The sequence below is a fragment of the Clarias gariepinus genome, chromosome 2, assembly GCF_024256425.1.
Source record: "Clarias gariepinus isolate MV-2021 ecotype Netherlands chromosome 2, CGAR_prim_01v2, whole genome shotgun sequence".
Lineage (NCBI taxonomy): Eukaryota > Metazoa > Chordata > Actinopteri > Siluriformes > Clariidae > Clarias > Clarias gariepinus.
In genome coordinates, this window is record NC_071101.1 from 34879160 (window position 1) to 34903259 (window position 24100).

At 39.5% G+C, this 24100-nt stretch overlaps 4 protein-coding genes across 4 annotated transcripts; 2 read left to right on the plus strand and 2 right to left on the minus strand.

The window, feature by feature from the left end:
- Positions 1–878: 878 nt before the first annotated feature.
- klhl42 (kelch-like family, member 42) lies at positions 879–3532 on the minus strand. The gene is made up of 3 exons (XM_053514477.1): positions 2383–3532; positions 2103–2296; positions 879–1954 (listed from the first exon to the last, which is right to left on the minus strand). The coding sequence occupies exons 1-3, from the start codon at positions 3147–3149 to the stop codon at positions 1503–1505; spliced, it is 1413 nt and encodes a 470-aa protein (XP_053370452.1). The 5' UTR covers positions 3150–3532; the 3' UTR covers positions 879–1502.
- A 583-nt stretch (positions 3533–4115) lies between these two features.
- On the plus strand, positions 4116–8931 carry cwf19l1 (CWF19 like cell cycle control factor 1). Its single transcript, XM_053514554.1, has 14 exons — positions 4116–4219; positions 4403–4487; positions 4574–4658; positions 4766–4867; positions 5064–5278; positions 5382–5497; positions 5591–5675; positions 5771–5920; positions 6104–6245; positions 6330–6409; positions 6966–7175; positions 7962–8081; positions 8257–8354; positions 8437–8931. Exons 1-14 carry the CDS (start codon positions 4197–4199, stop codon positions 8579–8581), a joined length of 1656 nt encoding a protein of 551 aa, XP_053370529.1. The 5' UTR covers positions 4116–4196; the 3' UTR covers positions 8582–8931.
- Positions 8932–9639: 708 nt separating this feature from the next.
- washc3 (WASH complex subunit 3) lies at positions 9640–17494 on the plus strand. Its single transcript, XM_053484960.1, has 7 exons — positions 9640–9819; positions 9901–9999; positions 11055–11120; positions 13513–13644; positions 14739–14843; positions 14970–15034; positions 16728–17494. The coding sequence occupies exons 1-7, from the start codon at positions 9769–9771 to the stop codon at positions 16816–16818; spliced, it is 609 nt and encodes a 202-aa protein (XP_053340935.1). The 5' UTR covers positions 9640–9768; the 3' UTR covers positions 16819–17494.
- On the minus strand, positions 17452–22104 carry dram1 (DNA-damage regulated autophagy modulator 1). Its single transcript, XM_053484944.1, has 7 exons — positions 21758–22104; positions 20116–20183; positions 18545–18687; positions 18089–18266; positions 17940–17998; positions 17746–17838; positions 17452–17622 (listed from the first exon to the last, which is right to left on the minus strand). The coding sequence occupies exons 1-7, from the start codon at positions 21886–21888 to the stop codon at positions 17578–17580; spliced, it is 717 nt and encodes a 238-aa protein (XP_053340919.1). The 5' UTR covers positions 21889–22104; the 3' UTR covers positions 17452–17577.
- Positions 22105–24100: the final 1996 nt, after the last annotated feature.

Consider the following 24100-nt stretch of genomic DNA (forward strand, 5'->3'; position numbering starts at 1 on the left):
AGGCAACAGTGCTAACCACTACACCACAGTGTCACCTAATTTAATATTTAGTTGACTGTAATCCTATAAAATGCTAAATAAATGCAATAAATTAGTAATGTTAAATTAATAATATTTTAAATACTAACACACTTTTTCTGTCCAGTTTAGCAAACTCAGCAACTATACACTGTATATAAGGTATATGAGTCTGCTTTCAAAACCTACACTAAAATGTGAAAGTGCTACATATATAAATAATCTGCCTTTTAATTAATTAGTAAAAAGATTTATTTTGTTATAACTCATTTTTAATTATAGCTTGATTGGATGTTGCATCACAACTACAGCACACATTTTATATTCTGAATGATTTTAAAATGAAGGTATAGCACCACATAGTGGCCATATAATAGTACAAATTTTCTTCTAAATGAGTATTAAACTAATTTGTGACTTATTAACAAAAGCTTTTATAGGTTGAGCTGTGAATTTTTCCTTCTTTAAAGTCATATAACTCAGAGCCACTGATTGCAATTAGATCAACTAAAGTCCAAATTTATGTTAGATCTTTTTTTAATGGTACATTCTTGTTTCAACTGATCAACTGGCTAATTCGGAATAATGTGCAATTTCACTGAAAAAAATATGGCTAATGTACACAGAAAATAATGCTTTCAATATAAAATACGCTTAGTTGCAATGCAAGTTTCTACTGTCGTCTCTGTTCAGTGTTCTTTTAAGATGGAGCTTCATCAGTTTCATCTCCATCTCACACAATCATCCCTCACAACACTGTGTGGCATTTGCATCCATTAAGGTAGATATACTATAACTGTGTGTGTGTGTGTGTGTGTGTGTGTGATTGCGGACAAATTGAAATGTTATTCAACAGTGTATTCACCTACTAGTCCTGCATGTTTTATTGACCTCTTTAAGGCACATATTCATGACAAGTCAAGGCACACCAAACCTGTCCTACCAAAAATGCCACTGTGATCTTTTTACTTCATCTAATGTACTAACCCTTAAAAAAAAGTTATATGTTTTGGTCATGTTTGTGGTCAATTTAAGGCATATGTGGTCATTTTTTTTTAACAGTTCACTGGACGTGACTTTTTGACTATTAGAACTTCTAGTGTTCAAGCACAATTATGGCTGTGTAAATCCATGGCTCAATGGCCAAGTGCATCAGTAACCTGTGTGTCAGTGACGTTCCTGTGTATACAGAAATACTTGTGTGCATTACTAAGTGCATTAGTAGGTTTTGTGCAAAATTGAGAAAACTGCTACAGCAGTGCATTTGTTCCCAGTGAGTGTTTCCTGCATGTTCTACAAAGTTCCTCAGTTCATTCGTACTGGTATAGCTTTCACAGGTATGACAGAGTGTTAAAAACTGTTATTGCACTTAGGTCAGCTCTAGCACAATTATGAATCAGTCCACCTTCTGTAGTGTTTATCAGAGATTCAGGTCCTTTATCATCATGTGTGGTTTCACAAACATTATCTTCAATTCTCGTGGTTTAAAGGATGTTGGGAAGGTAGAGAGAACAGAGCAGGACGTTATGGCCATGTGGGGGAAAGCGTCGAAAGGCCTCCCATGCATCACTAAACACGTTGTATTTAAGGAAGACACGGTGCTCAAGGCTGGTGCGCGGTCCAAAGTCACAGCTCATGATATATATGCCGTCATTATGCAGAGCACAAGTCAGGTTCAGGCCTGACTTTGATGCGCTCGCTCGCAGCCGCAGCCGTTCACCATTGTGCACGATATACGACTGCACCGTCAGCACATCCTCGGCAGGGTTGGCGCTGGCATGCTCGGCTCTCTGCAGCTCACGTGTGTAGCCACCCACCAGGTAGATGACATCCTCTACGGACAGCATCTGCTGCTTCCGCACATGCGCCGAACATTTGTGAAGCACAGACCACGTGTCTGATGTGGGGCAGTAGCGCAACACACTCATGTTCCTGTCTGCCAGGGATAAAGAGAAATAATATGGTTAAACACCATGTCCAAACAACAAGGCTTACAATGATTTACATAACTGACTATGAGTAAGTCTACCTCTGAGGTCATTGTACTGCTTCCTTTAAGTGTGCATGTGTGTGTAAATACACACCTCTGGCTGTGTAACCACCCATAACATAGATCATGCCCTGGCATTCACATGCAGAGAACTCAGTTAACGGATCAGGCATGGAGGAAACGCAGGTCCACCAATCCTGCTCAGGAACGTAGCACTCCACTGTACTTAACCCATGTCCTCCCACTGCATACAGCTTCCCACTCACCGCCACCAGCTTAAACTTTGCCCTGAGCATAAGCACAACACGTCTGAGTATAAATAGCACCAAGATAGGAGATGTGATTTCTCCGTGCATCATATATTAATGTGGTACCTTTTCTGGTTCAAAGGAGATATAGCAGTCCATTCATTTCTGCACGGATTGTAACAGTGTGCTGCACCAATCTCTTGACTTTCCATTCTGTAGCCACCGACGATGAAAAGGTAGTTGTCAAGAACAGCAGAACCATACCCTCTGACATTAACCATGTCTGGAGGGAGGTTGTTGGTGAGCGGCCTCCAGCGCTGCTCTCGCTCCCCGTAGCGCAGCATGGACCACGGCTCCTCCTGACCAGCGGTGCCCAGGCAGGTGCCCACAAAGTCTCCGACTGCCACCAGCGTGGCAGTGCCTCTCATCCGCATCTCTCTGATCTGCCCACACAGTTCAGCGGGCAGAGTGTGGAACTCGGGTCTGCGGAGCATGGCGTGGTAGTGGCAGCTCATGAACTTGAGGCATGCCGTGCGCAGCTCGTGGGTGCCATAGATCTCTGAGAGGTTGAAGACCTCGACACAATTGTCTAAACGGATTTCAGACAGAAGAAGTTTCAGGATGGGCATCACTTGCAGGAAAGACGCCACCTCGATCAGATCCTCCAGGGTCTCGTTGACCACCTGAACTTCGGAGGTGTTAATGAACTCCAGGACGAGCTCGAGGCCTGGGACACTCAGTCCCTGCAGTTGCACTGAATCTTCTCCAGCCTCCCGCATGCCTGAGCTGTACAGCGCCCGGAAGTAGTCGCTCTTCTCGATCAGCTTGCTCTTACTCACATTGTATGATCGGTCTTCCATGACAATCTCGACAAGCTGCTCAGGCGACGACATTGCTGCAGCTTTTTGTTTTGTTGTTGTTGTTGTTTTGGAGTGTCCACGTGTTACTGTCTGTGGGATTGTGTTTCTGTTTACATTTCTGCTGCTACACCCACATCCGAAGCCTATATATGGAATTGTTTAAGCCAGCAGGGACCGAGAACAGTTGCAGCACTCATCTGCTCATGCACAAGCTAAAGTCGTTTAGTGAACTCCTTACTCCCTGAACGAAATACCGCACAAAACAAAAATGAGCTGCTTTTTAACATGTTCACGTGTTACTGCACACAGTGACTTGTCCATTGCTATGTAACTCTCGATAAATATTGTTACGGGCAAAAGAAAACTATACTTACACTATAACTATAAACAAACCGTAGTGTCGCGTTCAAACTACTTCCTGATTGGTCAGCTGACCGGGCTACGTCACAGCCACGTCATAGAATTCGTTTTTCTCACATTTTTCGATTTCTAGTTTAGGAAGCATATAATTTGTAGGACAAAGAGGAAAAAGGCAAAACAATTATAATGTGAGCAAGTAGGCCGTTTTTAAAAAGAATGGAATTTTTATAGAAAGACTTTTATAAATAAATATTCCGATTTATACTGTCAAACTGAATTACAGTTTATGTATATTCTTTTTAAAATATTTATTCTTTAATAAATATTTGTCAACAAATCTCACGGTGAAGCAATACATTTATCAAGCGATAATAAATAAAACAATAAACAGCTAGCAGTGCTAATACGAGTCACGGGTGCGTTCAGATATTTCTCCCGTGTGGAAACTGAAGAAGCGTAAAAAAATAAAACACGTATATATTCACAGTTTATTATTATTATTATTGTTATTATTATTATTATCATTATTATTATTTATATATAATCTCATTTACTTTATGTGTAAACTGTTTTCCTGACAGTTATATTCAGGCACTAATATTGCGGACAACAAATCATCGGTCTTTTGTTTCCACCCGGGCTTAATATGTCAGCGGACTGTAGAGCTTTTTTAAAACTGGAAATAAACAAATCGGAGGTGATTTTTCTTTTGTTGGTGGGATGGAAGAAAAACCTTTAAGAGTGTAAGTTTCTGTCTGATTTGTTTAACTCTTGCATCTTTTGTTAATTTAAGCCTCGCTTTTAACAAATCTTTTTCAATCCCCGCGCTGTGCAACACTGCGCAGTGCACTGGAGTAAAGCCACGTGCTTTTCACGCTTCCATTTGGTTTAATGGAGTGTTTATTGATCTATTTTTATTTTTGAAGCCTAGCTTGCGGTGATGTCGAAGGCAGAATCAGTGCGTTATTCAACCGGGTGAACACAATCCAAAAAAAGAGCGGACAGTTCGATGTAAGTCAGTGTACAGGTGTGTATACACATGACCTGAGTTTGGGCATCACAGAGAGACAGAGACACTCTTACTGTTTCTTTCACAGCTGCTGTTATGCGTTGGGGATTTCTTTGGCAAGTCCCCTGAGGCCGAAGCTGAATGGGCGGCGTACAAGTCTGGAGCGAAGAAAGGTATGATAGCTTTAAAAGCTTTTTCACATCACTTCTTAGAGTGATTTGTAATACAGAGTCTTTCAGTGGCACAGAGTGAAAGCTTTCTGAAATTATTCACACTTTAGCTCCTATTCACACGTACCTTCTGGGAGCTGCGAGCCAGGAGACGGTGAAATACTTCCCCAGCTCTGATGGATGTGAACTGGCTGAAAATATCACCTATTTAGGTGAGAACTTCTCTTTATTTATTTATTAAGAACAGTGCTGGTGTTAGATTTGTCAGAAAACTATGGTGTGGTTTAGTATAGACTATTTAAAAAGTGCTTTAAAGTTTAAACACATATAAACAGATATTTAACATCATATCAAGGGTGCCTATTTTTTCCTCGAAATGACTCACTGCCATGATTGTGTGGATTTCAGGACGGAGAGGCGTTTTCACAGGAGCGTCAGGTCTGCAGGTTGTGTATGTCAGCGGCAGAGAGGCTCAGCAGGAGCCGGCTCCGGCTCACTGTTTTACCCCGAAAGATCTCACAGCCCTCATCACTCCCCTGGTGTCCAACTCGAAGTTTAAAGGAGTTGACATCCTCCTGACCTCACAGTGGCCTAGAGGAGTGTGGCAGTACGGGAACAACCCGGCAAGTCCCTTCTGCATAAAACTGAACGTCATCATGTCCAGATATGGTTTTCTGTATATCTGTAGATGTTTTACCTCCATAACCGGTTTCATTTCCATTTCAGGAAATCGACACCAAATTCTGTGGCGTTCCCTCTATCGGAAATCTGGCTGAAAAGCTAAAACCTCGCTACCACTTCGCTGGATTGGAAGGAGTTTACTATGAACGTCTGCCTTACAGGTGTGTCTTTTGGATGTCTGATGACTGTTCTTTTGTTATTATGTGATAATATTGTACATTTGTTAGTTAATTTCTGTTCATTGCATTGTACAGAAACCACACAGTACTTCAGGAGAACGCACAGCATGTCAGTAGATTCATCGCGCTGGCTTCAGTTAACAATCCTGGGAAGAAAAAGGTCCTAATTCGTGCTGAAGTTATTTATTTTTGAGTCCCAGTTCTGAGTTGTGGGATGAACAGTCAGAAACATTGCTTTTGTAATTTTTTATTTAGTACTTGTATGCATTCAACATTGTCCCGATGAAGAATATGGAGCCAAAAGCGTTGGTCAAACAGCCAGAGGATGTCACTGAGAATCCCTATAGGAAACCGATGAAGGAGGGCAAAAAGGAGAAACCAATTCCGTTTGCAGCTGCCGAAGAGGTGCGTGTTTCCAACCGCCGTCAGAATTTCCCAGACAAGACATGGTTTTTCCTACCTCCTCAGTGTATGAGTGTTTGTTAAAGGAGAAAAAATACAATGTTAAAATCCAACAGTAGACAATAGTATTTTACTTTCCTTTTCCTTTTCTGAGATGTGGCTTAACATTTATTGTCTGTTGCGCAGGAGGAACCAGCTTCTCAGTTCTTCTTCGATCTGGGACAGAAGAAGCCACAGCAGCACCGACACCAGCAGCATCCGGGTGCAGGGAGGAAGAGGCCATCAGAGGGCGACGGATCCTTTCAGCCAAAATACCCTCGCAAACCTCGTAAGTTGCATCTACTCATCACTCAGCATTTTCAAATGTATATCTTTTTTTTTTCCTTGTAGTAATCTGATCCTCTGTCTTTAGCTCAGCCTACCGGACCATGTTGGTTCTGTTTAGCCAGTCCTGAGGTGGAGAAACACCTTGTCATCAGCATCGGCACGCACGTGAGTTCCTTGTACTCTGACTGCTTTAGATTCTGTGCCTGCCCTACACACACATGCACTCATGCACTCATGCACGCTTTCTCTCTGTCTCTCTCTCTCTCTGTATTAAGCTCATGCTCTGATTCTGTTCAGGACTGAAATTCCAACAAACTGTTTTGCACCAAAGACTCCAATAACGACATATTAATTTAAACACTTTTCATGATGTATTAAACCTCCAGCCTCCTAGAACACAGTATGACTTCTGTTTAATCCCTAATCTGTTATAACCCAAATAAGGATGGGTTCCCTGTTAAGTCTGTTCCTCTTAAGGATTTGACCTCTTGCCTCAGAGTTTTTTCCTTGCTACTGTCGCCCTCAGCTTGCTCATCAGGGATAATCTGAAAATTGTGGTCTATACATCTTTCCTCACGCTTTTCAAACTAATTTCTGTATTTTTTTTATTCTGTAAAGCTTTTTTTTGCAACAAAAGCTTCTTTGCAACAATAACCACTTATGAATAAAATGGAACAGAATTGAGTTTAATTCTAAAGGCTGTGGTGTGTTTCCCACTCAGTGTTACATGGCGCTGGCTAAAGGCTCCCTCACCCCGGACCACGTGCTGCTGCTACCCATAGGACATTACCAGTCGGTGGTGGAGCTGCCATCCGAGGCGGTGGACGAGCTCCAGAAATACAAAAGTGCCCTCAGGAATCTGTACAAGAGCCGCGGCCGGCGCTGTGTCCTGTTCGAGAGGAATTACCGCAGCCAGCACCTTCAGCTTCAGGTGTTGTGATTCTCCCTCTGTTCAATATTTACTACTGATGGTGTGTTAAGGGTCAAGATGACCTGTTGGAGTTGTTTGTGCGTGTGGATGGTCGTGGCAGCTGCACAAATGGACGAACCCGTAGAGACCCAGGGTCGTCCCAGCAGCCCCACGTAAATTAAAATGATTAAGTCTGCACTACCCCAGTGGAAGCAGTGGAGATCTGAGAGCCTCCAGTTCTTTGCTGGTGCACAGGCTTACTTACATCATCGTCATCAGTTTAAGTCTGAGCAGACAAACACTGTCTGTCCTGAAGAACACTCAGTCTGAGGGATTGATTCCCAATGATGACCAGATTTACATATGAATGTATTATTTGTACTGGAGTTCTTTCATTAAGCTCTGTCAATCTCCTGGCAATAGCCCTAATGCTTTTCTGTTGCACTGCATAACCCTAGAGTGTGTTAATTAATAGCAAAACAAAATATATATATATTTTTTTATTCAAGATTAGTTATTTTGTTAGGAAAAATCTTAGTAGACAAGCTTTATATTACTAGAAGCACTGTCAGGTCACTGACATTTAATGCCAGGCAACCCAACCTACTGATTGTTTCACTGAAGTTTCTTAGTGTAGGTAGTTCTAAAACACATGTTCCCTTTTTGTGATTTCTTTTATATATCACACTTGGGATTAGTGCCTGATGCTATAATTATTAATCCTGATGTAGAATAATATAAACATTCAAACTAGCATCCAAAGGTTTATTGTAACAAGTAATCCATTTGCGTGTACGTGTGTGGCAGCTGGTACCTGTGCCCATGGACACATGCACTACTGAGGACATTAAAGAGGCGTTCATGGTGCAGGCTCAGGAGCAGCAGATGGAGCTGATGGAGATACCCGAACACACTGACCTCAAACAGGTACCATGGACCACCTGTAACCGTAACACCACTTCATCTTTACAGTGAGAAACGAGTCACCGGAACTTTCACTAAGGAAGCTGATATGTGTTATATTAGCGTTTTACTGAAATACATAAATTTTCAGTAAGAATTTTGTTTGATTCTGGTTCCTCTTTCTCGTGTCGGGTTGAAGATTGCTCCACCCGGAACTCCGTATTTCTACGTGGAGCTGGACACGGGAGAGAAGCTGTTTTACAGAATAAAGAAGAATTTCCCTTTACAGTTTGGCAGGTGAGCAATAGTGTTAAGTTTGAACATATTGGCGTGTCTTAATCATGCACAATTATGAGTGTGTGCACGTGTGTGTATACAGAGAGGTCCTGGCGAGCGAGGCAGTCTTGAACATGCCAACACGCTCAGACTGGAGGGAGTGTAAAAGCAGCCGAGAGGAAGAGGAAGCTCTCGCCAAACAGTTCCGTGCTGAATTTCAGCCCTTCGACTTCACCATGGACGACTAAACATGACCTTTTCTTTTCCTCTCACACACGAGATATAATTCGTTCTCAACTGTTTTACTGTATATTACGGATTTTAAAAAAAGATTTTTAATGGATATTAACCATTATTTTTTCTTACTACTTTGTTTCTAATTGTCAAAGACTAAAGCTTTCCAAAGACATGTCTTTGCTCGTCTAATTTTGGGACGTATGTATTAATAAATCTTGTACAGTCAAGAATATTTTTTTCTAGCATTTACTTGTTAAAAAAGTTTTTAAATTGTGTTTTGTAAATGTGTAAAAGGTTACTTTGTGGTGCTGTGACTTAAGAGGTCTTTCTGTAAGAAATAAATGATCATGGTTCTCATTTATTTTTATGGTTTTATTCTGTTTCTTGTATCTAAGTCACTCACACCCTATACAAGGTACCAATCCATCACAGGGCACACACATGCATGCAATTGGGGAACACCTATTGGCCTAATCTGCATGTCTTTGGAAGGTAACCCACCAAGTATGGGAAAAATATGCAAACTCCATGCATGCAGAGTCGGGAATCGAACCCGGACCCTGGAAGTGAAAGGCGACAGTGCCAACCACTACACCACCGTGTCACCTCATTTTCTTATATCCTACTTTGAAATTAGAGATGCACTTGATTACAGCGTGTCAGTGGATTTGCAATCTAGTGATGTCATTCAGTAACTTATTAAGTGTTTGAGCTCTTTTTTGGTATGGATTTCAAGTTCGTGGGCCTGACCATCACACTTGTGTTCACGAGCAATCCTTTCCATAGTCATTCCTCCTTATACAACCTCCACTCTTCTGGGAAGTTTCTACCTTGTGTGTGTGTGGTAGGGGGTTCATTCGGCTGCACTGGGGTGCAGTGTGTGTTCAGTGTTCCAGTAAAAGTAACGACTGCAATATAATGCAAAGACCTGTCTGTTTATAACGTTGAATAGGAAGACGGGGGAGAAAATGTACAATGTTATTAGTAAAGGGAGGACTTTTAATTTGTCGCCTACACTTCCGGGGTGGGCGTGGTCACAGTTGCGTCACAGGTCACGCTAAAAGTCACGTGAAGAGCTCTTCCACAGCGATGTTTACTGAATACTAACTATTAAAAAAATATATAAACACACACACACACACACACACACAAGCGGCGTTTAAAAATCTTTGATTTTAGTCTTTGAGGAGTTGTTATCATGGATGAGGATGGATTACCGATCGTGGGTTCTGGTGTAGACCTCAGGAAGGTCAGTGAGAAGGTTTTGGCTGAAGGTTTTGCAGCTCTTTCTGTAGTGTGTTTGTGCTAAATGCTAAACTAAAACCTGCAGGTTCCGGCGATTCAGCAGAGGAGGATCGTCGCTTTCCTCAACCAGTTCATCGTCCACACGGTCCGCTTCCTCAACCGCTTCTCTACCGTCTGCGAGGAGGTAGCTAATGCTAATGCTAACGCTAACGCTTGGTTTGGGATGCTGTCAGGTTAGAGCTGAGCCGATACGATACCACGATACATCACACCTTTCTGTAACCGATACCAGTATTAACCCTTGATGATCTACACACACTTATAGAATGTTACAGGTGTACTTTCAGCCTAATAACCTCTTATACACAGTTATAGACTGATCAGCCATAACATCTGTGAGCACCTGTCTAATATCGCGTAGGTTTCACCTTTTCTCTCCTATTGGATCAGACTCGATGGGCCAGCCTTCACTCCCCGTGTGTATCGGTGACTCCGATGGAACATCCCACACAATCAGCATTTCTTGGGTTCCCCTGACCCAGTTGTCTAGTCAGCACGATTTGGCCCTTCTTACAGTACAGTAGCTGCATTTTCAATATTTCGTTATAATAACGGGTGGGATATATTAGTCAGCAGGTGAACCTTTATTTCTGAAGTTGACATGTTGGAAGCAGAAAAAGTGGGCAATCATAAGGATTTGAGTGACTTTAATAGGGGTCAAATTGTGGTGACTACAGGACTGAGTCAGAGCAACTCCCAAACTGAAGCTCTAGTGGGATCTTCCTGGTCTGCAGTGGTCAGGACATACTAAAAGTAATTCAAGAAAGGAAAATTAGTGAACCTTTGACAGGGTCATATGTGGACAATGCTCATTGGTGCACATGGGGGAACGAAGGCTGGCTCATGTAGCCCGATCCAATAGAAGAGCTACTGTAGCTCAAACTGATGTAAATGTTAATGCTAGTCGGGATAGGAAGGTGTCAGAATACACAGTGCATCACTGTTCTGGTGGCAAAAGAGGGGACCTACACAATATTAGGTGTTATAGCTGATTAGTATAATATGCTTTAACTTTGATAGTAACTTTAATTATAGTGAGTTACTGATTTGATCCTGTCACCATGTAGTGTTTAGAGTTTAATGTTCAGTTCATTACTTTGTATTGTACCCATGTCTCCCACTGTACAGACTGAGACTACATGCACAATAATACAATAACACTTTTTTTTTTTACTGTAGAAACTTGCAACGATATCATTACGGATCCAGCAAATTGAAACGACACTCAGCATCTTGGAAACAAAGGTAAGGTGTGATTCTACCTGGGGGTGACCTGGTGATCATTTCTTGACCTAAAGTCTGGTTCATTTTTAATCAAGTGTTCTGTGGTCAGGAACTGTCCCCGAGTTCACCGGTAAAGGTGGTCTCAAGTATGGTACTGCATACTGACTCGTGCACGGGTCAATACGGAATACCACACTGACCTCCAGATTGGAGTTTTTTCTTTCGTATTGACTTCTCATTTGACAAAATGCAAAGATTTTTGCTTTACTTTTAGGTGGTGTAAATAATTTCAAATGTTTGCATTCGACAGACCCCATTAAGGAAAATGTAACCGTGGGTAATAGGCAGTATCTAACTGGACAAAGAATTCAGTAAAGTGTAAAACATGATGTTACACACGCTGTTACAGGAAAATCGACCTGTTACCAAACCGAACTGGATTTAAGATTTCTCAATAACAGAAAGCCCTAAAGTATTTTATTGCTCTTATGTAACAGCAGATTCCCAACTAGTATTTTATTTAATTGTTAAAGAACTACACATGAACCTTGAATTTGTGAATGTTGTGGAAGTTCATGTGTTGTTCTTTAACAATTAAATACAACAATTATGAAATAAATTAGTTCTTGTTCTCACTTGTGTTACAGCAGCCATGAACAGACATTTTTTTAACTAGTCTTCTATAGCCCTTCTGTTCACTCTCTCTTGCTTTCTCTCTCATATAACGATATAGTCAGGAGAACGTCATCTGACTCTGTTTCCATACATTGTAAACATCTTATAGAAAACACATGAAATCTTCTGTGTACGTTTATTAATATGGAAATAATTTTTTTTTAAAACATGCACATTAATATCTGCACTTATAAAGACATAAAGACAACTGTCAGTGATTCTGTTAATGGAAATGAATCAACACTTTCTAACCATTTAGAGTCAAGAACTGCACAGCACTGCATTTATAACTGGTTATTAACCACAGTTCATTTAATGCATTTAAATTGTCACACATGTGAATCTGTAAGATGACTAAATTTTTTTCACCAATTATAATTGAGACAGTCGGTCAGCAACAGCTGGTCAACAACAATGTCATTGTGGAGTTATTCATTAGGGTGACCCAAGTGAGTGCATTACTGGATGTCCATACCTAGCTGATGATTGCACCAGGTGCACACAACACAACACCCGAGGGTATCCTTCTTCAACCCGCAATCTCTCTCTCTCTCTCTCTCTCTCTCTCTCTCTCTCTCTCTCATTCTCTTTCTCTGTTTATTGTTGTTAATGGTGGAGTAGAAGGGTGGGAAGCCTAATGGAGGGGGTAACACGGTTTGCGAGTGTTCTGCAAGACGAGCAAGGATTTAATAAAAACATATTTTATTTTGTTTTTGTATGCGTGTGTGTATAGTGCGCGTGTAGTGTTTCTTATAACACACGTGTGTGTGCGTGTGTAAAGCAAAAGAAAGTCTCATTATAGAGGTTAAAGATTCATTCTCCCTCTCCCTGTCTATTTCAGCCTGTTCTGCTGTGTATGCGCACGAGTAATTTGACACCGTGCTCCTTCACACACACTATTGCCTTTACACCACCCCTACCCCTCTCAGCTTTACATACACACACACACACACTCTTGCCTTTACACCTCCCCTCCACCCCCTCTCAGCTTCACACACACACACACACACACACACACACACAAGCACTCTGCTTTACACAAAAACACTGCTCTGTCGCGATTCTTTTCAAAGGTAAAGTGCAGGTTAATTTGTTTTACTTTACAGCAGTGATTTCGGTAGTATGTGCTCACGCGAGTGTCATTTGCGATGTTCCTTGCTATTTTTTCCAACAAAACAGTGTTTGTGTAAAAAGGTTTACTCTGTAAGATGGGAAGGGGCACACAGAAGGGGCTGATTCCTCCTCTTACTTTGGATTAACACACACATACACACAGCGCCTGCGCGCGTAAACAAAAACACTTATCTGTCAGGATTTATTTTTACTTTTTTAAAGGTAAAGTGCACGTTAATTAGTTAAATTTTTACTTTACATTATGGATTAATTATTTTTATGTATTTATTTTTTGGGCCTGTAGAAAGAATAATTTGAGTTTCCATTATTTCTTATGGGAAAATTTACTTTGATTTACAAGTGTTTTGGAATACAAGCCTGCTTCCGAACGAATTATGCTCGTAATCCAAGGTTCCACTGTACATATCTTAATATATTAGTGTATGTGTGTATGTATAAATAGTGTGTGTACGTGCATGTATGTATGCAGTATGTATATATGTGTGCGTATACTGTATACACATAAATGTAAAAATTAAAAAATTTTCTTACAATAAAGGGTGTATAAAACTCAAAACACACTCTCTCTCTCTCTCTCTTTTTTTCTCTCTGTCATATTTTGAAGCTGTCGTCAATCCCTGGCCTGGAGGAAGTCACAGTTAACGGAGTGGATCAGAGGCTTCCTACTGAGACCAACGGGCCAGCAGTGGGATCCAGTCCTTCAGCAGTCACAGCTGCTCCTTCTCCTCCTTCTGAGGTAAAGCAAACACCACAAAAGCCCAACATGATCTCACACACATGGTGAAGTAGAATTATTTGTGAATGAGTTTCAGGAGCCTTGGTCCTTGTTAACTTGTTGTAACTTGTTAATAGTTTGTGGTCAGAGTGCAGGTTCAGCCATTATACAGCACCCCTGGAGCAGGCAGGGTTAAGGGCCTTGCTCAAGGGCCCAACAGCGTCATCAGTAGATCAATAACTGAAGATGACACAGCACTTTTCCGTAGTGACTCCTGCCCACAGAAGTAGTTCTTTTAGGATGACGTTAATGACGACATAGTATGTAACTAAATTAAATCAACAGCACAATTTTTAGATAAACCTTGTAATACACATTTGGGAATTTTGAAGTTTGAAGTTAATATCTGTTAACCAGGGTTGATGAGTTTTAGGATAATGTCCAGCCCAACTAATCTTTAAAACCACATTTAAGACCTGAAATTTGCACAAAAGATGAAGCCTTGGAAATGAAAACACATATTTGTGTTTTTCCTCAGCCTTAGCTTGGAGAAACAAGTATTTCACACTCTAATGTACAAACCCTAGTGTGATATTTGTAGCTGACCGCGTCAAATCTGACAAAGTGGTCATTAAGTATGTGTCGGCTCCCCTTGTGCGCATGGGGCACACAGATTGTAGCTCTTGTTGCAGTTCTCCTTTTTGGCCACTAGGTGCAACAATCAGGCTGTGTTTGAGGGAAACTTGTAATTCCCCACCTTAAACTGGTAAAACCCACAGAAAACACATCTTCACCTGTGAAATTCCACCTAGTCAACCTGGTCGTCTTCTCAGCTCCCTGTTCCTTTCCAGTTTACAGAGTGACGTAAACAGGAATGTTTACAGGAAAGTTCCTTTCCTGTTTACAGAGAGATATAAAGTCATGCTTATAAGCGAATACTGTAGTCAGTGTAATTAAATTAATGTTTAAATGTACAAATTTAATGAAGTGATCTTACATCACTTCCAAAGCTTGTGTTTCTGTGCCTGTATTCATTTAAAGAATAAAAAAAAAAAAATTGAATGTTGATTTACAGTACATTTATATGTTATTAGATTATTCTTTATTGCATGCAGGGTCCTGGACAGGGGCAGGAAGGCGCTCAGGGGCAAAAGGCAGACAATGTGATGACTGTAGCTAAGGACCCACGATACGCCAGATACCTTAAAATGGTTCAAGTGGTACGTCTTCATTCTTTATTCTTTGTCTGCTAGATACTTACGGTAACCACTGTTTCATTACTGTGTAAAGAATATCAATCAGCTACCCGAGACTAACAGTTACTGCTGTTTCATCTTTATTCAAAGGGTGTTCCGGTCATGGCAATAAAAAACAAAATGATTCTTGATGGTTTAGACCCCAGTCTCTTAGAGTGAGTAGAATGTTTGTCTTTTTACTTATTTTTATGTAATATATTTTTATGTATATAATGTGTGTGTATATCTCATTTATCACACGCAAATAGAAACTGGTGTTTGTCATCTGTACACAACGGGTGTTGATTCATCTCACACATTTTAACAGCTCTGTTTGTGCACACTCATTTGCATAAAGAAACGCCCCCAGGTTGCCATATACAGTAAACAACTGTGAATGTTTACATCTCATTCATTTCCTCATATTTTGCTTCCAAAGAGCCAGACTCTCTTGTAATTTTAATGGTGTGTAAAGGAATAGTTTTCCAGGCTTTCAGAGGGACTTTTTTTGTCTCTCATTTTCAGTCCAGTCCCTGAATTTGACCAGTTTCAGAGAAATGTTTTTAGTTTGTTAAGCCACACAGTGACCTATGAATCATTCAAGCATAAAAAACATCTAACTTAAGGCATGAACCAGTGGGAAACCAGTACAAATAATCAGGCCAGTGATTAGTATACTGGTGAGGCTGAATGATGAGTGGTTGGAACAGACGAGAGGGGAAATGAGGTTGCTGCTGTGTTTGTTACATAAACAACTAATTTTTAAAATGGTATCTTTAGGCACTTTGCAGTCTATGCAAACACTTGTTCCCAGTCCTGTCATTTAATGTACATAATTTAATTTCATAAAACTTTATAGGAAAAAGATGGCTCAAGACATTTGCACAGTTCTGTACATTCATTTTTGCATCATAATTGTATATTAAATAATTATGACATGATATTTACAGCATATGGTATGGGTCTCAGAATGTTACCCTCACTGCAAGTCTGGGACCATCTGTTTTTTGTTTTTTTTGAGTCTGTTACCAGCAAATGGCAAACAAACTCTAGTTAAGAGGCAACACTGATTTGAAGCTCAGATAATGGCAGAACAAAGGGAAAAAATTTACTGACAATTTACTGACCGAATTTTAAAGCCATACTCAACAACAAGCAGTGTTTGGTGTAATGCGTTACAAAGTAACATGTTAGAGTACTTTGATTACTTTTTTAATGTAACGAGTAATCTAATGCGTTAGCTCCGCCATTTAAATAGTCAAGTTACTTAGTTATTCAGACAATTTATGTAATCCGTGAGCCAGACAGCAGTCATTTCCAATCCATTGGTGTGTGTGTGTGTGTGAGAAAGTCGTCCTACAAGCCCCGCCCCCGATAACCCACCCCCCTCTGTTATTCCTGCTGTTATACCCCTATCTCACCTATGCGGTTTGACTATGCGAGGACCGACACGCGGAAAGATGGAAACCTAATCACAGCGCCAAAACTCGCGGTAAATCATGATGAATCATGAAATACATGAACCGTACTCACGGCCATCGCGCGAAACCGCGCAGGTGAGATGGGGGTATTAGTAGTTAACAGATTATGGGCCAAACTTCGCTGAGTGATGATGGTAGAATAACTATAAAGGTCTTGACTAAAACAAAATGCATGAGGAATCACAAAGGAGTTTTCATTTCCTGCAATGGAAAAGTACTCTAACTAGTTACTTTTATCAGAAAGTAACGCTGTAATGTTACTGATTACTTTTTGAAGACAGTAATTTTGTAATGTAATTAGTTACTGTACTTTAAAAAGTAACGTTCCCTAACACTGACAACAAGAGACCGTTTATTCCAAGCTTTATCTTGTCTTTTTTTTCCACAGTTCACCAGACGCTCCGGTCCCAGACTGTGGCAAGAAGGTGACTGAAGAACAAGATGACAGCTCAGACAGTGAATCGTCTTTCAGTGACTGATTAGCCCTGACCTCTGACCTAACCATGGTCTTGATACTGAACTGGCTTGCTGAGAGCTTGACTCTGTACAGGGTAAATGTATGTAGTGTACACGCTTATGCCCTGGGCGCTCACACGGGCTACACTTGTTCCATGTGAGTGGCTTGGATGTGCCTTAGACTGTGGCTGTGTGTGGGGAAACCCACACATCTCTCTTCATGTAATAGTAAAGGTTTTGAAATGTATAGAATTAGACAAGACGAGAACTGGACTAGTTTCTTATAAATGTTTAAAAAGGTCGTGATTTTCCTCATTTCCCCTTTTGAACAGACAGTGTGTATTGATGTACACTGGTGTCACCACGCCTACATGTGGAATGTATGTGTATGTATAAAGCGAATATATATATATTTTTTACAAACATGTTATGAAATCAGAGTGGTCACAAGCTCATACCATCTCTAAACACACGAGGATAACATCCTTTATTTCCCAACACAGGAGTCGTGCACGTTGTGTAATTACATCCTTTTATTGCTGGAGTACTGTCAGCATTGCAGCAACACAGGTTAAAGTGCAAACACTATAAAATGTATTATTAAAGATCTTCATTTGGAATGTGCTTAATTTGTTTGTTAGGTGTGTTTGATTAAATAACATAGAAACGTATAAAAATAAAATTTGCATATAAAAATCATCACAATTTGATTTTTTTTTCCTCAAAAAAAATGACAACACTAAACTCATATAAACTCTCACAATGATGTTGACATGTCGGACTCATGTAAACTCCAGTAACTGGACATTCACTTTCAAAGAGAACTGCTGTAAAAGAGAATAAAAAAAGAGTGAGCAACATGCAATAAACTGAAAAAGTTTGATGTTGCTTGAACATAATTGAGGATTAATAACAATTAATAAAAGTATACAAGTATTCTGTTAACAAACCTTGAACTCCTGTATGTATGTGAAGAAGAAGAAGATAAACGTGAAGGCAGCTGTCCACTCGCTCACGGCGCTCACAGCATGTAGAGTGTAGTCCTGGAAATGTAGAGAGACAAAACCTTGTCTTTATTTGTGGCCTTGTTAATAGAGACGGCCGATTTTAGTGCGGACTGAAACATCCTGTGTTTATGGCCCACCTTGTCTTCTGGGTTCCAGTGCAATTTGGTTAGCTTCACAAATGATGCACAAATAAGGGCTGTGAGAATGGTTAAGGAAAAAACAACCAGCACTGGTCTTGTTGAAGTAAATTATAAGTGATATGATAATGTACGAATGTGAAGGATACTTGGAATTACTGCCAAGAAAGCCACGAAGGAGAACACAGCACGAATACGACACATGCGCTTTGAAGATCCATAAGGATGAGACTTGTATGAGATTATAGTCTGTAATATGATGTAAATCACTCCAAAAACGAAGAACATTAAGGCTCCGAAATCATGGACAGGCGTCAGTTCTGTCTCCTAAAACAAATAGAAGTTTAGTGTTTGCATGCACTGTAAAACAGAACATCACGATTTGGTGAAAACACAAAGTAAACACAGCATGGAGCTCTGACATATTTTGAGAAAATGTAAGCGTGTGCTGTGCCTTTTCCAGATTATACAGCACGTAAAGTAAACATGGTCCAGCCACTAGGACTGGATAAGATACCACTTCAATATTATTTATTATTATTATTATTATTATTATTATTATCATTAAGATGATATTATCACAGAAAACATGGGTGTGAACAAACCTGAAATGTTGCCACAAAGCACATTCCTATACAAGAAAATATGGCGACGATAAAAGCAGCTACGTTCAGACAAGAAGACACACCACCTGTTTTTTCAATCAGCTTCTGCACAAACATATATCTAGCAAACATGGTGGCAAACCCTAGAAAAGATAAAGTGAATATGTGTGAGAACACCAGGCATACTGTGGCTCATCAAAGTACACAGTGCATATAGAGGCCAAAACATAACGTGATCTGGTATGGTTGTGAAATGCTGGAAAACCCTGGATAACGTCTTTTTTGTGTTTCATTTCTCAAGCTGCAGGTTGGGGTTTGGTTTTGTTTGAACTCAAGATTTTCCAGCTGTGTCATGCATTGAGGAGAAATGCTTTCATCTTTTTACAGAAAGAGAAATGAAACTGATGCACTGAAAAAAATTGTTAGCCAGTAAAGAGCATGCAAAAAAATGTAAATGTACACACACTTTAGGAGAAGAAAAACTTGCATAAATATCGTAACACTAAATCTAATCTATCTAATTTTGTGATAATAATAGGATATGATGAATATTTTATATATATATATAATATCCATTACACTCCCCCCCCCCCTGAAGTTTGTATACATTTTTTGGCTGAATATATAAAGTACACACACACATACACACACACACACACACACACATATATATATATATATATATATATATATGTGTGTGTGTTTTATATATATATATATATATATATATAACACATAAAGGATAGATAGATGGATAGATAGATAGATAGATAAAAACTAATATTTAAGTGGGACACTTTTTGCTTTGATTATAAACATGCATTCATGTGGCATAATTTGCAATTTGCAAAGCTTATGCAATGTCACAATATGTATTTCTATCCAGAGTTCCAGAGATGAAATTCTTCTTGGAATATGCCTGTGCCATCAGGAAAGAAAAAAATCTATTGATGGAAACACCTACATTGGACAATTGTTAACCCAATTTTAATAATTTTATTTTTAGTAATTTTTTTTTGTTTTCTTTTCCTAATGCAGGCAAATATTTTGACCCTTCTGAAGCTATGCCATGATTTCATAAAGCTATGCCATGAACACAGGATATGTCTTCTGACATGGTTGTTTAAGAAATGAGACTGCTCGTTGCGTCAGTGTGGTTAAATAACTTGTTGCCAGGTACATCATATTAATCACTGCAGTAATTATCCAGTAGAAGAATAAGAACAAATAAGCTTGTTTGCGAAATCTTGACCAAATGGAGCATTATCAACATTTGGAACATATTTGCAACATGGCCTTTTTCAGATGAAAAATATTTTGCATAAATCTTAAAGATTGCAAGGTGATCTGTAATCATGTCATATTAACTAATTGATTTTAATAGATTTAATGTTGTGTTTTAAAGTTATATTGCAATATAGGCATTTTGCGTACATCCCTCATTCAGCACACCAACATAAGAAAAGGAATCAACCTACAGATTATATGAATTATATTGAGAAAATGCTTTATTTAATTTAATGGTCTTCATCAGTACGTGGTGTAAAAAAAAAGAAGGAATAATCTCACACCTGCAAAAGCTGAAATTGTTGCCATAAGTCCAAATATGCAGCTCTCTGGAGGTGTTGCTCCTGTATCACTAAAACACATTTAAAAGTTACTCGTTATTTTTATTGTTTTTTAAACATTTATTTGTGCATTTATTCATTCATACTCAGTAAACATTTATTTTTCTGTTTTCCTGATCAGAGTTCCAATTCCAGGAACAATAGGCAATAAGGGAAGTTAGTAGCTATAGTGCACTTTAGGCTCAGTAATAAAGTTAACTGTAGATCATAAGATTTCCGGTGAAGTAGGTGTTTCGAAAAAATTTTGTGGTTTTTATCACTTAACCGAGCATTAGAAGCATTGTGCTTACCCAGCTAGTGAAAGACTTTAGTTTGAATATACCATATATAGCCAAATGTTTTGTGAACGCCTGATCATCACACCAATATGTGGTTCTTCCCCAAAGTATTCCCAAAAAATTGGAAGCACACACTGAAAATAAGTGATTTGTATATCAACATATTCAAATTACGGGCAGAATTTTCATTAAAGTAAAATATATAAGTTAAAATGTAACTTAAAACTTGAACAGGTACCTGTTTAACATAAGTATCTGATCTTATTAATGTTCTGGTAGCTGAATGAACAGCGATCTGCACAGCCATACTCCCCAATCTAGTGCACATTATAACAACATCCATCCACCCAACTGCTGTAGGAACCTCTGTAGTCCAATGAGGGACCATGAAGTCCAGTGATAACCATTGTATTTATATAACCTCCTGTCAACATTCAAATGTGCATTCACACACTACAGGCAATTTAGGGACACCAATTAGAGTAATCTGCATGACTTTGGACAATGTGAGGAAACTGGTGTACCCGGAGGAAACCCACCAAGCAGGAGGAGAACATGCAAACACCATGCACACAGACCCAGAAGAGGGATTCGAGCCGGACACTGGAGGTGCAAGAAGACAATGCTAACCACTAAGCCACCGTGCCGCCATTGTAGCGAGAAAGGGGGGAATAAATCAGTTCTGGGAAGTTAAACAAGCAGTATATACAGGCATTAGAATGAAGCGATGGTCAGGTGTACACAAGCCGATAGACTTAATAGTGTAGATTGTGTCTTCTGGGTCACATCTGTATAATTCCTGTTCTGTTTAAGAGGTTATAAAGCATTACGATATAGGTTTAATTATTAATAGTGTAAAAGTTCTTCTTATTATTGATTAGAGTCATGGCAATGAGGCGCAGTTAAAAGTTAGAAAAAGTCTATTAAGGAATCTATAAAAGGTTTGCAGATTTGTTAAGGAATTCAGTACAGAGCTGTTAGCAGGGGCTGACTGGGGCTCTGTGCTTTCTACAGCAGAAACCGAAACGAAACGAAACTCGAAGCTGCTGTTATAATAATTAACCCCCAGCCAAGGACCACAGGAAACACAACAAACACAACACACACACAAGTGTGTGTAAATATTACACACTATAATACAGTTATATTAACATTATAATACAGTATATTAAAGTCTATAATACTGGAGCAGAAAGTCGAGGTGGTTCTGTCACTGCAGGAAGAGAAAGAGAGAAAGAAAGAAAGAAAGAAAAAAGGAAAGAAAGAAAGGAAGAAAGGAACTGCCATGCACTGAAACAAGAGCTTACCTGATGTAAGGGAAAATCACATCGACATCGCCCCTGAACAGGGCAATCAGATAGTTCACTATAAAAGTGGTCGAGGACCAAATGACCAAGAAAGTTGGCAGGAAGCAAACCCCCTCCAGAAACCAGACCATGGTGTTTAAGAGATACAGACATCACCATCCAGTGCAGCCTGTGGAGCCCAATCAGAGCGGGAAGACTGAAGTAGGCAGACAATAAGGTGCTGATGGAGATGTGTGCTCTGCTCCAGCACACATCCACATCACACACTAAACACACACACACACACACACACACACTGTTCGACGTGGAGAGAAGGACAGGAGGAAAAATAGAAAACTTCTCCGAGTCACGTGACTGTGCGAGTCTCGATCTCAGTACAGCCTTCTCTTCCTCTCAGTGTTCACTCCTGATCTCTCTCTCTCACACACACACACACACACACACTCTACCCGAGCTCATCACTATAACATGCTCCAGCACAATTCAGCGAGCTCATCACTTTATTAACACTTTACTGTGGAAAACTTTCGCTAAACTGATTCTTATCAGTAAGTTTGGATTCATTCTCACTTTTCAGCGAGTCATTGGCGCGAATCAGTTCAGAAACTCTCCGGCCGACTCAGTAGCAAACAGGCCATGTCTTGGATTTAATTCTCTCTTTCTCTCATTCTATCGTATATATATATATATATATATAGAGAGAGAGAGAGACGGGAAAATCTAAAGGTAAAAGCTAAAACCTGTAGTGTAATGTGCCTGAAGCACCTCCCTGCCTATATTATTAACACAAAGAAAAAATGGTAAGGTTTAGTATCTTACATCTTGTTTACACTGAGTTTTACTTTTTTTGTATTCAGACAAATACAAATACTGTACACTCTCTGTTCAGTAATCAGAGAATATATATACTGTTTGTACTGTATACAGTAAAACATATACTACACATACACAAACACAACTTCAGCATAAAAATATATGTACATGATTGCATCAGGATTTAGTGTGACTACTAATATTTTTAAAGGAAACATTACTACATATTGGTGTCATAATAAAAAAAAGGGTGTGTATACAACCCCCCCCCCAAAAAAAAGGTTTCTGACCTTTTAAATTTTACACATTTTGTTATATTTTACACTCAGCAAAACCTTTTTTCCCTCAACAAACGATGGATTCCCCGTTGAGTCTGGTTCATTTCAAGGTTTCTTCCTATTGCCCCAGGGAGTTTTTCCTTGCCACAGTCGCCCTTGGCTTGCTCATCAGGAACAATCTGATCATTTTGATTCATATACTTTCACATTTCATACGACCTTCCATCATTTCTTTTTATTGTATAAAGCTGCTTTGCGAGAATTGCAATTTTTAAAAGCATTATACACATAAAATTTAATTTAATTGGATTGAATTTACAAAAATATTTGAATCCTTTGTTATGGCACTTGCAACTAAGCTTTGGTACACCCTGCTCCTATCAATGATCCTTAGGATGCTTCTACAACTTGATCGGAGTACACCTGTGCCTCATTGTCCTCACTGGACATAATTTGGAAAGACACACACCTGTCTATATAAGGTCTCACAGTTGATTGTGTATGCCGCCTTGGACTTGATAAAACACAGGTACCAGCACCAGCAGATGACATGGCAACCCAAATCATCACCAACTGTAAAAGCTTCACAATGGACTTTAAGCAACTTGGATTCTGATCTCCAGTCTACTTCAAGACTCTGTTACTATGATTTTTTTTTTTTAAATGCTAAATTCACTTCCATCTAAAAAGAGAGAAATCCCAGGTATGTGTACTTAATAATAATAATAATAATAAATAATATATAAATTGACTTTAATTTAAATTTTTTAATACAAAGATTTGTTGTTGCATTTGTTGTTTTACATATTTGCCTCAGGTCTGTGATTATGGAGTTTGTATGTTCTTCCTGTGCTTGGTGGGTTTCCTCTGTTCAAAGGCATGCAGATTAGGCCATGCTGTTCCCAAAGCTCTGCGGTTAAAGTGTAGGACTTTGACTTCCTGACTGGAAGGTCCCCAGTTCAAACCACCAAATAGTTTGGTTACCAAAGTTGCCACTGTTGGGCTCTTGAGATCTTGACCCTGATGTATGATTGGATTAAAAGAAAGTAAGTCACTCTGGATAAGTGTGTTGGCCAAATGCCATAAATATAATGGATGGATTTGTTCCAGGGCCCTTGCGACTCTGGACACAGCAGGTGAGTGAGAGGTAACTGTGCTCTGAAATGTACTGTATTTGTCACTCACACAGAAACACTCGATGCTCTGTGATTGTTGTTCTGGAGTTCACCGATAGAGGGCAGAAACGCGCTTT

Excerpts from the sequence above, each read along its gene's own strand:
- klhl42 (XM_053514477.1), bottom strand. The coding sequence starts at position 3,149 with ATGTCGTCGCCTGAGCAGCTTGTCGAGATTGTCATGGAAGACCGATCA. Across the intron at positions 2,297-2,382 it reads TCTCCTTTGAACCAGAAAAG|GGCAAAGTTTAAGCTGGTGG; the intron begins GTACCACATTAA and ends GCTTATGCTCAG. Across the intron at positions 1,955-2,102 it reads GGGTGGTTACACAGCCAGAG|ACAGGAACATGAGTGTGTTG; the intron begins GTGTGTATTTAC and ends TATCCCTGGCAG.
- cwf19l1 (XM_053514554.1), top strand. The coding sequence starts at position 4,197 with ATGGAAGAAAAACCTTTAAGAGT. Across the intron at positions 4,659-4,765 it reads CAAGTCTGGAGCGAAGAAAG|CTCCTATTCACACGTACCTT; the intron begins GTATGATAGCTT and ends TTCACACTTTAG. Across the intron at positions 5,676-5,770 it reads ACAATCCTGGGAAGAAAAAG|TACTTGTATGCATTCAACAT; the intron begins GTCCTAATTCGT and ends TTTTTTATTTAG.
- washc3 (XM_053484960.1), top strand. The coding sequence starts at position 9,769 with ATGGATGAGGATGGATTACCGATCGTGGGTTCTGGTGTAGACCTCAGG. Across the intron at positions 10,000-11,054 it reads TCTCTACCGTCTGCGAGGAG|AAACTTGCAACGATATCATT; the intron begins GTAGCTAATGCT and ends TTTTTACTGTAG. Across the intron at positions 15,035-16,727 it reads TTAGACCCCAGTCTCTTAGA|TTCACCAGACGCTCCGGTCC; the intron begins GTGAGTAGAATG and ends TTTTTTCCACAG.
- dram1 (XM_053484944.1), bottom strand. The coding sequence starts at position 21,888 with ATGGTCTGGTTTCTGGAGGGGGTTTGCTTCCTGCCAACTTTCTTGGTC. Across the intron at positions 18,688-20,115 it reads AACAATTTCAGCTTTTGCAG|GGTTTGCCACCATGTTTGCT; the intron begins GTGTGAGATTAT and ends TATCTTTTCTAG. Across the intron at positions 18,267-18,544 it reads GCTTTGTGGCAACATTTCAG|GAGACAGAACTGACGCCTGT; the intron begins GTTTGTTCACAC and ends TATTTGTTTTAG.